The sequence below is a fragment of the Calidris pugnax genome, unplaced genomic scaffold (genome assembly GCF_001431845.1).
Source record: "Calidris pugnax isolate Ruff unplaced genomic scaffold, ASM143184v1 scaffold141, whole genome shotgun sequence".
NCBI lineage: Eukaryota > Metazoa > Chordata > Aves > Charadriiformes > Scolopacidae > Calidris > Calidris pugnax.
Genome location: NW_015090902.1, coordinates 3,718,615 through 3,732,738, shown reverse-complemented (window position 1 = coordinate 3,732,738; position 14,124 = coordinate 3,718,615). Strand labels below are relative to the sequence as shown.

The 14,124-nt window shown below is 37.5% G+C and overlaps 1 protein-coding gene across 1 annotated transcript in view; it reads left to right on the top strand.

Annotated features, from left to right (window-relative positions):
• The window catches only part of MYOM2 (myomesin 2), a 79,331-nt gene that overhangs the window by 23,394 nt on the left and 41,813 nt on the right, over positions 1-14,124 (top strand). The window contains exons 11-16 of the mRNA XM_014948978.1: positions 1,917-2,078; positions 4,187-4,328; positions 5,917-6,116; positions 7,408-7,461; positions 10,077-10,204; positions 13,233-13,416. Of these exons, the coding sequence (XP_014804464.1) occupies positions 1,917-2,078; positions 4,187-4,328; positions 5,917-6,116; positions 7,408-7,461; positions 10,077-10,204; positions 13,233-13,416 (870 nt within the window). The remainder of the gene's footprint in view (positions 1-1,916; positions 2,079-4,186; positions 4,329-5,916; positions 6,117-7,407; positions 7,462-10,076; positions 10,205-13,232; positions 13,417-14,124) is intronic.

Below are 14,124 nucleotides of genomic sequence, written 5' to 3'. Positions count from 1 at the left end.
CCATTTATATTGTAATCTAGAATAAAATAATTTAATTCAGAGGGAAAAAATCATGGAGTGCAGAATCTAGCTGAAATTTCAGCAACCAAAATGCACGATGAAAAGAAGCTTCAGTATCTAGTAATTCACTATTCTTTATATGAATTTTCAGCAGAGTAATATTTTAGGAAAAATATCCCATGTACTGAAAACAGCATGTGAGACTTGAGTCACACTGTCTCCAAGGGTTAGTCTCCTGCAGGTTTGTTCCTTGGTAAGAACTGGGAGAAGTGACAGAGGACAACACGTGAATGGACTGGGAATTTGCGTGCAGTAGTAGGACCCTGTAATTGTAATTCTATTGTGATAGCAGGTGCATGAATACCTGCTCTATTAGAACTTCTGAATATGTGTGTGGCCTCCAAAATTTATGCTTTTTCTTGGCTTGTCTGTAAAGCCATCAATCCAGACTGCATTAAGAAAACAATCTCTTGCTTTCTTAGAGGATCTGGTGGGTCTTTGGCCTTGTGTGAAGGAGAGAAGTTTTTCTGCTCTTACTAAACATGGCTGCCTCCACAGTTTCTGATCTCAGATACACATGAAAGGTGGAAATGAATAATTCTGGCCTTAATAGACTTACCTACAGTTTCTATATATGCAGACTAGAGTGTCTACCATTTCACTCAAGCTTGGAGTCGAAATGAGTGACCCGCTTTTCAGAGGTGCTGGTCACTCATTTTTTTTTCAGGATTTTCCTCAGAACTTGTGCATTGGTTAAAATTTCTAGGTGAATACATTTTCTGATTTCATTTAAAGCACTTCGTGTCTCTCTACATTGTGACAGGCATGACAGAAAGGGGACATGCATATTTTCTAGGTAAAAATCTCATGGGAAGGAAAGTGACTGAATTTACTTTGTACACTTTTCAGAAAACAACTGTGTGCTTAAGTTTATGTAATCACAGAATCATAGAATATTAATGGTTGGAAGGGACCTTTGAGATCATCGAGTCCAAGCACAAATTTACTGCTGTCTTCCAGATGCTTTATTATATGAATGTGTGTAATTTTTTTTATACCTTCTTATGCAATTCAGCTGGTAGGTGGGAAAACTGATTCCTTTGCAATTGTTAAAGTGTCTGCTTCGAAGTGTATTTAAGCAATAGAATAATAAACATTTATAGATATTCAGCTCCTTTAAATATAGTTCTGCTGCATTGATTACAATAAATTAGTATTCAATAGGTCTTAGGGAGTTAAAAATAAAAAATAATCCAATCAATTATTAAAAAGAGTGATATGAGAAAGTCCCTTGGCTAGCATAAAATAACCTGCTCATTCTTTTGCTCTGGTTTCACTAGGCAATCAGATTAATTTGAATTAATCATGGGTCACCACCTCTAACCCATGAGAAATTTAAATTTAATTTTATTCACTGCTCAACAAGCATGTCTTGAAGATTTAAATTTAGTGCATATTTATAGCAGCCTTCAGATTAAACTGAAATCTGGTCTTTAAACTTGGAGGAAGAAATCGAGTAATGTGACATTGACCTGAACAGGTAGCAAAACTTATTAAAAATGAAACAAAGTTCCACCCTGCATTCATTACAGGGTATAGCAGGTTTTCATGTCATTGTTTTGAAATGTGGATAGTATTTTTCTCTGTCAGTGTATTAAAAATTACAGTGATGGAAATTCTATTGATGGCACTGCACAGGGTACCCTGAGACTTCATATTCTCTAAAAGTCACTGATGAAATAGGTTTAAAGAGGCACAGCTTACTCTCTGTAGAGTTTTCATAGCATCAAAGCACCATCACTCTGAATAAAGCTGGCATAAAGGTTGGTTTGTGCCCCTGGTTAGCACAGGGCTGCACTAGGACAGAGGTTGTTCTGGCCAGCATAGTAATGTGTCTGATGGATCTTCTCTTCCAGATGTGCTGATAACGGACTCCAAGTGGACGAAGCTGTATTTCGGAGAAGGCCAGGCAGCCCTGTCCTTTACCCATCTGAATAAGGATGACGAAGGTTTATACACTCTGCGCATGGTTACAAGAGGTGGTGTGAGCGAATACAGTGCATACCTGTTTGTCAGAGGTAAACTTTTCATCTGTTTCTTGGGGAGAAATTAAAAAGAGAAGTAGAAAAATTAGTTTTATTAAACAATCCCATGTAATGACTGACGTACAGAGGAAATCCAGCCTTGTGGCATTTCATATAGTAGTCTGTGCTAGAATTTATATAGGATTTATATAGTAGTCTGGATTTATATAGTAGTCTGTGCTAGAAAAAACAATCACTTTACATGAGTGAGGAGCTTCAGGAGGAGCATGCTTCTGAGGACATTTTCTTTTCCTGAAGAATAAGAGAAATCATTCTTGTGAATAAACAGGTTCTTTCTTTCTTTGCCGTCTCTCTCTTTGCATACTACCAGTCCTCACTGTGATGATTTTAGCTCTAGAGATTGCCAACTGAGAATGAGCCTTGTTGGACATTCTCATCTCCTGTGCCTGGCCTTAGGAAGAGACACAGGTGAGAGCAAAAGAAATATTCTCACTGCTGTATCTGTCACAATCATCTCCGTAATCAGAGAAAAGAAGCAAAGTAAGAAATTAGGTCACTGAAGAAATACAGTTTTCACAAGGGACATAGGTACAAGGAGGTAAAAGTATTAAAAGAGAAAAAAGGTCAGAATTTTCCCTCACATTTGTATGCACAGCTCTTGGTGAAGAGAGAATGAGCTTCCACATGCACCCATGAGCAGAACTTAGTTTTCACTTTTTTATTTTTTCATTGAAAGATTAAAATATCTCTGGCTAAGAAGTTCTTTTACTCTCTTCAGTACATTGGGCAACATCCTTGATGGTGGCAAACTGGACCAGCCCCACTGAAGCCACTGGAGCTGTATTAATTTAAAAACTTATTCTTTTTGGAAACGTATTGGAACATAAGTGTCTTGTAGAAGTGTCATCCAGTTTGTGTGGGCTGGAGGGACATAAATGCTTTTTCAGGGGGTTGAGTTCCGTCCTCCTCACAGGACTTGTGCAAGGGCTTCATCAGCTTTGCAATATGTCCTGAACAAGCCACCCTGACACCCTGGTCTTATTGCTAAAAATTCGCTAAAACTTTCTATTTCCCGATTACCTTCTAAGAAAGAAAGTACTCAGGTGGAAAAGGCCCACCAAGGAACAGTAACTTCCCTAAAAGTTGGATAGTTGAATTTTTTTTGTAGCGTGAGTCACTTTTAGGTACCTCTATTGTCCATTTTATATTATACAATTGTAGAATTGTAGAATCATCTAGGTTGAAAGGGACCTTTAAGATTGAGTCCAACCATTAACCTAACACTGACAAAAACCCACCACTAAATCATGTCCCTAAGCACACCATGTCTACGTGTCTTTTAAATACCTCCAGGGATGGTGGTTCAACCACTTCTCTGGGGAGCCTCTCGTTGCATCCACAGGACACACTATGTCCTCTGAAGTCTCTAGTGTCCTCTGTCAGCCTTCCTGTTGCCTTTTTTCATGTAGGCTGTGATCTGATACTGAGCATCAGCCACATCACAACTGGTTGTGCTTAGACACTATAAATTTAGACTCCATACAGGATGTTTTTCTGTTATAGAAACATTTATTTGAAGGGAGAGAAAATTACCTGTTAGGAGACTTCATTGGGAGTTCTGGGTCCACATCAGTCAATCTCAAAATGAAGCCACAGAAGGATATCTTAATGGTGGAACATTGATTACTTATGCCTGCTAGTATTGTAAGACTTTAAATAAATAGTAACCTTAGAAATGTACCAGGAGTTTGCAAATCTTTTATGCCTTAAGAGATTTATTTTCCTCAGCTATATGTTCTTTGCTGAGTACCTTGGTTTGACCAGTAACCCACTGAGTCACAGTTCTCAGCTGGAAACAGATCAACAACACATGGGGTAGTTGGGCTTTTAATTCCCAGGAAAAGTAATGGGTATTTGATACCTAAACTGCTTTTCCATCCTCAAAAACATCCCGGAACATGTGGAGATAAAGACATTATGGGCCCGATTCATTAGTGCAGTAAATTACTGTGTAATGAAATTTTTGGGCTCCCATTCATATAAGCAAATAACACAGTAAACTGGAAATCTTCCCTTTTGTCTTTGTGGTAGATTTAAGAGGAATCAGAGTCAAAAGCGATTTGTTTTTGTTTGTGGTCCAGATGCTGATGCATTGATTGCGGGAGCACCAGGGGCGCCGATGGATGTTAAATGCCGAGATGCTAACAGAGACTACGTTATTGTTACCTGGAAACCACCAAACACAACCAGTGAGAGCCCGGTCATTGGATATTTTGTTGACAAGTATGTAAACATTAGGATTTATTTAATTTTGTTCATTGCCAAAAGCATGTATAAGAAAATATATGAAGAGAAAAAATATTTACCATATATCCTTCAATATATTGGTTCTTTAGATATATTTTTACAGATCTGAGTCACTGGAACTTAGTTGCCTGCTGTGTTAAATTACTTGATTGTTTGCTGGCAAACTTTTAGCCCAGATGATCTCATACCTTCCCAGGCAATTCTGGGCAAAGTCTAGGATTTAGCAAGGACCAGGGGCCATTCCCAGTGATCATTTGCAAGCAGCCACACTTTATCAGACGTTAAAAAATGTTCAATAGTACGGATGTGGCCAAATCAGAGAATGAGCCCTGTCAGTGTTTAACTTATAGAATCCAGGATCCGTGGGCATCTTGAATTAGATATATACAACAAAAGCTGAAATGTAGGAATTATTACATTATCTTTTTACTTCTGCCTTAATTGTAGTACACCAGCACCTCAAGGCCTGGGCTCCTGAGAGCTGGAAGCTTAAATCAGAATGGCAGTCCTCTCTCCTCTAGTCCACTTTGCACTTTGCTGGCATTTCAGCTCAGTGCAGGCAGCCCATGATCAGGAGATCCAAACACTGTTTTGCATGTCTTTTCCACTGAAGTGCATGCTTGCCCCTTGTTGCCAGAGCTGAACTTCTGATACTTAGTGATTGAAACTGTCAGTCAGCAAAAACATTACTGAAATGATTTCATAGTGTATACTGCTCTGCACTTAAAAGCAATGTTTGCAGCTCATTTCTATTTGCTACCCCATAATTTGGTCTAGTTCAGAGACAACTGTCTGGGAACTGCTGGAAAATGTTGGCTTATGAATGGCAGTTGGCATCAGGAAATTAACAAGCCCTGAGGACTCTACCATTTATTTCCAATTTGCGCAGTGCATAGATCATGACAGTATTTCACCTAATTTCTGTATAATCTAGTCAGCTGTGCCTTTTGACATTTTGCTTGGATTACTGCAGCACCAAGGAGCCCTTGATCGTGACCCTGTTTTTCCCAGTACTGTCTGGGCAAAAGACAGTCTTCTCTACAAAGTTTATAATAGTAGGACACAAAACAGATGTGTGCACACAAAGGAGCCAGTAGGAGGACATCACTCTGCTTCTCAATGACTCCTACACTCTGTGGCCCAAACCACTGTTGGAGGGAAAAGCACAAAGATGTTTGCTTAAGAATATGACAAGGAAAAGATAGAAAAGATTAGGTGAATGTTGCAATTTCAGCATTTTCAGTGGAGATGCATGTTAAAAATAAAAGGTAATAACTTGTTATTTAGATGACAAGGAAGAGAACCAAATGGAAGGGAAGCAGAGAGAGTTGAAAAGACCAAAAAGTTTGCAAGATAAATGACCTTTGCGACTGCATTATGAATAAATATGAGCAAGGTGGGAATTGGTTGTCTGATGCAAACGTGTGACTTTCATTAATGAGGTGTATAGTTTAGTTCCTCTACTCAGTGAGGATAACCTCTGTGATTCTGACTTGATGTGTGTAGGATGGTGTATATTTATTGCAGAATAATACTAATAAATCCTGTCTTTTGCTACTCCAAGGTGTGAAGTGGGCTTGGAGAATTGGGTCCAGTGCAATGATGCTCCTGTAAAAATCTGCAAGTATCCTGTGACTGGTCTTCACGAGGGAAGGTCCTACATGTTCCGTGTGAGGGCAGTGAACAGTGCTGGCATTAGCAGACCTTCTCGAGCCTCTGAACCAGTTGCAGCTCTTGACCCTGTTGACCTGGAGAGAACACAAAGTAGGTTATGCAAGGCTGAAACAGGTGTTATATAATAAATATTTATATTTATTTATAATAAATATTTATATTTATTTATTATAATAATAATAATTATAATATTTGATATATTTAAAAATATATAAAATATATAAAAATATATAAAAATATAAGCAGGTGTTATAATATTTGATATATTTTTCCCAATTCTTTTTGTTTAATTAACCTAAGGAGCAGAGTTTATTTCTTCCCTTGTTTGAATATCTCACTGATTTCAAGGTGAGGGTTGTAGATGGAATGCCAAGGTCCATACAGACAACTTGGCAGGACCTGGGGAATCCGTCTTAGTTATGGCTGGGTTTGCTTAGCTTTAAATACAGACACCCATTGTCACAAGGAGCAATATTTTCAAAAGAGCTGATATGCCCTGGAAGCTTGTATCATTTGCACTGGGAGATCAGATCCCATAAACTTCTATGTTGAATGGTAGCAACTTTTGAAAAAGCTACCAAATATGTCTGGTTTAGTTAAAGAAAAAATGAAAATTGTCATATGAACTCACGAGTCCCCAGACTGTTGCATTTATCCACGACTTTTTTTCGCATTGAAGCGCCAGTACTGGCACAAAGGCCCCATGATGCAGGTTGGGGGGTCTCTGATATTGTGACTTTTCTGCAGATGGAAAAAGCTGATCTAATAATCTCTTTCTGAAAGCTGGTCTTGTGCTTAGGGCCACTGCAGACTGCAAAGGACGCTTATGAGAGCTTCTCCATGAATAGAGTAAGCTGGATTGCTCTGGGGAGTACTTTTATTGATTTAGCCTTGTCCTAAACCTCTGTGCAGATTCTGTATATCGTGTACTTGCACACCTTCTGTTCTGTGCGCTCCTTTTACTCAGAAGGGAATTAAACTTGTTATGAATACTGCAGAGCACTGCCCCAGTGTTGCTTGTAAAATCTGAGTGGAATATTCTGTGTTTCCATTAGCTTTATGATTAATTCCTATAACAAAAGTCCAATTCATGATACAATTGTTTACTAATCTGCCGCATAATTGAATCCATCTATTGTGACTATGATTCTTGTTTTTTAGCACATCTTTAAATAGTACTGTCTTATCATGCTCTGTTTTCCTATGAAAGTGAATGAACCAGTACATGACTTTGAGTTGACTCCATCAGGGGAAAGATTTAATAACAAGGTTATAGAAATAGAGGTACATGGGCTTTTTATCAGGTGATGAACAATAAGTTGCAAAATTTGTAAATATATTAAACTGGTTCAAGAAAATAATTGAATATTTTGATTAACAGCTATTCACGTGGATGAAGGGCGAAAGATTGTGATCAGTAAGGATGACCTTGAAGGTAAGTAACATTTCTATGATTTCAGTCTATCTGTTTATGCTCAGGAATTTAACATTATAATTAGAAACATGGCTTGAAGAAAAATCCACCTCCTGAGTAAACTCTTTATTATAAAGACAGATATTCTGGCTTGCAAAGCTGAGAGAACACAAGTGAAAGGGGAGGTCTAAAAGGACAGAGAACATCACACTCTCAACAGCAATATTTTCTTTATGTGCCTACAGCACCTCCTCGCCTTTTTGCTTTGGCTAGTGCTTGGCAAACAGCTGAACATTGCATTTGATTGCCCATATTTCCCTTCCTCCTCTCCTTCTGGGAGCTAAAATAGCTTTTTTAGACTGAATTTGATGACCTGAGCAAGTTATTCCCATTTTCATAAAACTTAAGCAGTCCATCCCAATTCTTTAATTAATATATCTATCTGAATAGAGGGGTTGTTCTTAAGGTTAAGGCTATACACTAAATATTGTTTTTCCTCAGCAGAACTGGAGAGATCACTGCCAGCTTTTGAGATAAAGCCTGACAATTCAGTTCTTCTGTCTTTGGTTATTTCTATATGTGGTGGTTATTTTTTTTAGGCTTGGATAATGATCTTCTCTTCACTTAAACTGTCAAAAATGTTAACTATAATGGCTCAGTAGTAAAAAAAAAAAAAAAGTCTGTCTCGTCTCTTCCACAAAGGTTATAAAGCTGTAACTCCAATAATAATGTAGTAAAAGAGAAACCACCTGAGAACAGGTGTTGTTCAAAGGAGAATTGGACGTTAAATGGTTTTCCCAGTGCATGGACAGGAGAGATGAAGTTTCTCTGTTTTTACAATGGTACCTGAAATGAGTTGATATGGGTATTATAGGATCAGAATTACATTATAGGATTAGAATGTATTTGTCTTACTTGTTTGGCTTCTCAAAATGTACTTCTGCTCTCAGGTTTGCCTGGGAGTGATCAGAAGCGTTAAATGGCCACTCTGGCATAAACATGAATAATGATGTTTAGATTTCTGTTACATGAATGTGTGTATTTAATAAAGGAGTATGAATATCCATATACCATTATTTATATAAGCCATTACTTTCATCTGCAAGACTGGAGTCCATTTCTGAAAAAGTGGTCTCATAGATGACAAATGGGTTTCCTTTTTAGTGCTGGATGACCTTCCATTCTGAGAAAGCAGGCTGTACCATCATGTTGTATCAGTACAAATTATGTCAGCTTTGGGGTTTTCAAGGATGTAAGAAAACATGTTGAGATCTAGTTATGTGAAACCAACTGGAAACCTTTTGGTTTTATGCATTATACTGTGAAGGATTATTGCAATTTCTTGACTGTATGTTGGCAATTTTGTCTTAAACTCAGCTGATTCATGTGGCTTTCTTAAAGAAAAATATGTATTTGTAAGAAATCACATATAGAAAGCATTGCTAGAAAATAAATTGTCTTTGGATATGTCCGTTCGCTTTAAAAAAAGTCTGGCTTTGATTCGGGAAGTGTGTATGATGAAATAACTTTATGGTACATTTCAAGCCTGGTTGGTTCCACAGATATTTATAAAGCGTTAAAACAACACTACCATGATTTAGAGGTTATTATTGAAACACTTTTTCTCTTTTTTAATGTGAAATCCTGACCATTTAGGAGATATATGATCCTTGCTAGCCTTAGAAGCGGCAAAACGTACCTTAGAAGAACAAAACTTTTTGCTTTCTCTATTGCAAGCCATAAAAATAAAATATTTGCTGAGTTGCTATTTCTGACCCACCATGAAGAGGAAGGTTCTTCAGAGCTGTATAACTGTAGCTGAAGCAGGCTGTCATAGGTTCGAGGCTCTTCTATCTCATGCTGTTTTACATCATTGTAATTGCCCCGGTAGCAAACCCGGCTCCTTCTCGCATGGCGGTGGGCGAGAACGACCACACAGGACCACGCTGAATTCCTCCAGCCTGGCCCAGGTCCTTCCTCACACTCCTGCTAACCCTGCAGGGTGAGTGGGGAGAGGGGCTTGCCCAGGCCACTCCAACTGATTGGCGTCACTAGGGGGCTGGTGACATACTTTAGTGTCTCTGATCTGCAGTTTTTAGAACTGCTTTAGACTATACAGCTGGTAATACCATCACGTGACAGGATACATTGCTAATAGGTTCTGCTTCTTTTTCTGTTTTCCACTGTGTTTTAAGCTGCTTTTCTCCTTACTGCACTTCCCTTCCAGATATCTTCTTCTAGTCCAATTTCTTGCAATAACATTTTAGACTTCTTTCTTTGATCAAAATATATCTCTTGTTTGCATATAGTGAGTAGGTTTTTTTCCAAGGCATTTTGCCCAGTAGATAGAAGTAATTCAAATGTGACCAAAATAAAAAAGTGTGACAAATGCACAGGTTTTCAGGGGGCATATTTAACTTTTTCTGGAAAAGTAAATAAATAGCTTTTAACGCTGATGCTTTATTTCCCAAAATTTAATTGAAGTGGGCAGGTGGACTGCACAGATGATATCGTAGCCCCTTATAGCTGAACATTGCACTAGAGGGTGGGAGTTCAGAAAGATGAGCTGTAAGCATGAGTTCTGACCCAGGGGTTAATCTGCTGTTTAACACTCGCTACGTTTATTACTCTTCCAGGCGATATTCAGATTCCAGGCCCTCCCACCAATGTACATGCTTCAGAAATCAGCAAAACATATGTTGTAATCAGCTGGGATCCACCTGTTCCCCGTGGCAGGGAGCCACTGACGTATTTCATTGAGAAGGTACTGTACTGTACAGTGGCATTCAGCTGCAAGGCGTTTCATTGCTGTCTGCAATTACATTCAACTAATTTCTAGAACTGCATAATGAACAATAAAACTAACACTTTCGGACGTCTCACAGGATTTGGTAATGGGATGTTAGAGAAGCATGGACAGTCAGATGTCTTATTACATGATTTAATGAGCATTGAAATGCAAGGTCCGGGGGAAAGGATGCCCCTGTGCTATTTGCCTACTGCTGTCTAAAAAGAGAACAAACTACATGTGTAAAGTAGCAGTTTAATGGAAATGAAATATCTTAGGATTTCACAGTCTTATGGACAAGTGTGGAAGTTTGCAGTCTAACCATACTACAGGGAATCTTCTGGTAGTCCTGTGGTAGAGCAAGGAATAAACAGTGACTCATAATTTCCTCCTCACTTTCCTTTTTGCAGGCTTACAACACCCTCTGCTATACCCTGACATTTCCAATCTATTCCCTGTAAGGTCGACAGAGAGGCAGATGTCTGTCTCAGGTTCACTGCTCCCTGGTAGTCTTCATGGCTGCCTTCCTCTTGCCTTTGACTTGACAGGAGACTTCAGTGATCACAGTAGGGGAGGTTTGTTCTTCTCCCATCTATGCTACTAAAATGTGGATACATCTGTCCCTGAGCCAGGCATCTAAATTAGTTATGTTGGATTACAGCCAGAGGTCAAAATCTTTCCTCCTTGCTACAGAGTTTCCCCATTACTTCAATAGGTAAATTGGGCTTCATACCTGACCTCTAAAACTCTTACGTGCCAAGCTATACTTAGTTTTGATGAATTATGCCTCTAGCATGTGCCCCTTCTTAATGATCCACAAACACTAAAACTATCCGTAAAGCTGCCACACATTTGATTTGCATCTTGTATATTCTGACAGCTTTTTCTTGGGCTCTTATAATGATTTTTTTTTTCCTTTTTACATCTGTTCAGCACAGTCCTCCAAAGTTCATTTCCCAGCCAGTCATTCTGTTCACATCACTTCTTTTTTTTGCAGCCTCCATCTTGTCTTTTTATTTTCAGTCACATCAATATTTCCACTTCAAAAGCCCTTTACAGCCCATCTCTGCATCCTTTGGCATCCATTACCTGGATGTTGAAACAGTCAGTGTAAAGTGAAGTCCAGTCACTATTTAAAATTTTTCAGCAAGCACGTCCACGTTTTCTCCCACTCTGCTTTTCACATTCAAGAAAACTAATGAAATTTTCGATGGAAATAAGTATCTAGTTTTCTTTCTATGCAATACAATATCATGTCTTGTTTGTAATTATTCTCAGTTTTATGCATATGCTCTTACTTATACATGTCAAGCACACTGACTTAAGGATTTTCAACCACCTCTTGGCATGAAAATGCCTGGTTGTTTCCAGAATACGTAGATAAAAAACTCAGATGTAGATTTCTATTGAGCGGACACCTACACTAGGTTAGTTGAATTTCTTTCCAAGTATGAATTGGAAAATATATGTATCTGCATGTTTTACAGAAATAGCTTTATATAGCTCCAGAAACAGTGTAGAGCAATGACAATGATAAACAAACAAGTCTTAATTAAATGCCAAACTTACTGAGGGAAAGTGAGAATGAGGACTAAAAGGCTATTATTAGAAAAAAAGATTTTCATTATACTAATTAATACCTGAATCTAAAATATTTTTGCATATAAATAACTTATATATATGAATAGCTCAGTCAGTTCATAGGTGAATGTTTGTTTTTTTGCTTTCCATCATAATCTGTTAGGTTAGAAAAGCACAATTTCTAATTATTTTATTTCAAATAAAAAAGTTTCAGTCCTGAAGAACAAAAATTATTTTTTAAAGGCTTCAAGAAACACAAAATCGAAGCAAGTTCTCCATGCTGCATAGTAATATTTCTTTAAAAAAAGATAAATAAAATCAAACTAAAAAATTAAACATGATGCTAATTCTTTCATTTGTGGAAACAAATGCAACAATTAATGTTTTTCATGCAGAAAGGAAAATATATGTCAAAATACTGTTTATTTCATATTTACCATCTTTTTCCTATGAAGAAAATGGATTTTACATTTGTTGGTTGTTTTTTTTTTTCTAATACCACTAGGTGGGTTCAGTATCCATGAAAAAGATTTTGATGCATGGGCTTCAGCTGTTTAGCTTTTTGTGATTTCTCTGTAGTTGGCCTTAACATATACAGGGTAGTTTCCAAGCACCCGTGAAACACTGTTCGTCCTCTAGGAAGTTCACAGTCTATTGGGTTTCGTTCACAGACTCGCTGTTCCAAAATTTGATAAACATTTAATTTGCATTCACCTTTCTGTGCTTGAAGGAAATTTTATTTAAGCTGTTTACTGGGCACTTGGGTTTTACTGAAATTGCTGAAAGACTCTATGACTAATTTTTGTTTTGGGTTAACAGTTTATCTGTGGAACCTAATGGACAGCAGACTTCTGTTAGAGTGCCGGTTTGCTGGCTGTCTTCCATGGGCAGTCGTGATGATGATTAGCTCAACTGCTGCATTGAGAATATACCAAAGTAGTTATTTTGCTTGATGAATGCTTTTAGGGACATGACCTTACTCAACAGAACACATAAAGATATAACAATGAGTAAAGTAACATTCCCCTCTCTACCTTTCTCCAGAATTTGGACTAGGATTTGTTTACTTTATACCAAACCTTTGGGTGTTCAAGTGAGTTTTGCAGGACAAGAGAGTAATTCTTTTGGGACCAATCACAGTTGACAGTCACGGCCCTAACTGAAGGCTAGCTGTATGTACAAGTGTGCATATATTGAAGTCTAGACAGGCAGGGAGACAGTAAGGTATTCAGACTTTTTTGTAGAGTAATTGAATGCATGAGCTATGAGAATTTGCATATGTTAAAGCAAGGCAGTTGAGAATGATCTTTCTCCTTTAGCTCTTAAATAAATTCATGACAGGATGCAATACAGCAATATGTTCATTTTTTGACAGTACACAGAAATGATTCATAGCTTTTTTTTATTCTTTTTTTTTTTTTAGTCCATGGTTGGCAGTGGAAGCTGGCAAAGAGTCAATGCACAGGTTGCAGTAAAATCTCCTCGCTATGCAGTGTTTGACCTTGCAGAAGGAAAATCATATGTTTTCCGAGTCTTGTCAGCAAACAAGCATGGCCTCAGTGATCCATCTGAAATCACAGAACCTATTCAACCACAAGATACCATTGGTAAGGCTCTAATTGTAAGGCATTAATATTAAATACAATCAATACTTTACAAAATAGAATAGACAACTCTCATTATAATTAAATTAGTATAATTACAATAATAGTAGTCAATTCGATTTGTGTTCAATACTGTGAAGGATTTAAAAAAGACTGAGATGCTAAATTTTAGAAACATTCCAAAATTTTCCAAGTGATCAAAGTCTCCTTTCTGAGACCAATAATTGTTAAAAGGTTAAATTAATTTTAGTTATTCATTCTTCAGAATGCTGCATTAATGTGACTTGTTAAAAAAAAGATAATACATGTTAATCGCTAACTTGGATAATTATATTGTCTGGCTCAGGTAATTATATACTACCCATTTCCCTACAGTTTCAGCTAGATAAGGCAGCCTTTAGTTTCTTTCTTAGTATTCTAAGCTGCAAATTATTGCTGGTGCAGAATTCCTGTGGCATGAAGATGAGCAGATTTCAGGGATAGGAGAAGATACATCCACATACTCAGTTGTAACTTTCTAAATAAAAATGAAGTGTTTATTTCGAAACAACATTCAAAAAAACAAGGAAAAAATTAGGGAGTGGTTATTAATTTTGTTGCTCAAATACTTGGTGTGCTTTTGCAGTTTTGTAAAGTTCACATATAACAGCTCCCATGTATTGAAAGATGTCACCTTAACAGCTCATATCTTACCAGTACACTTGATAGAAA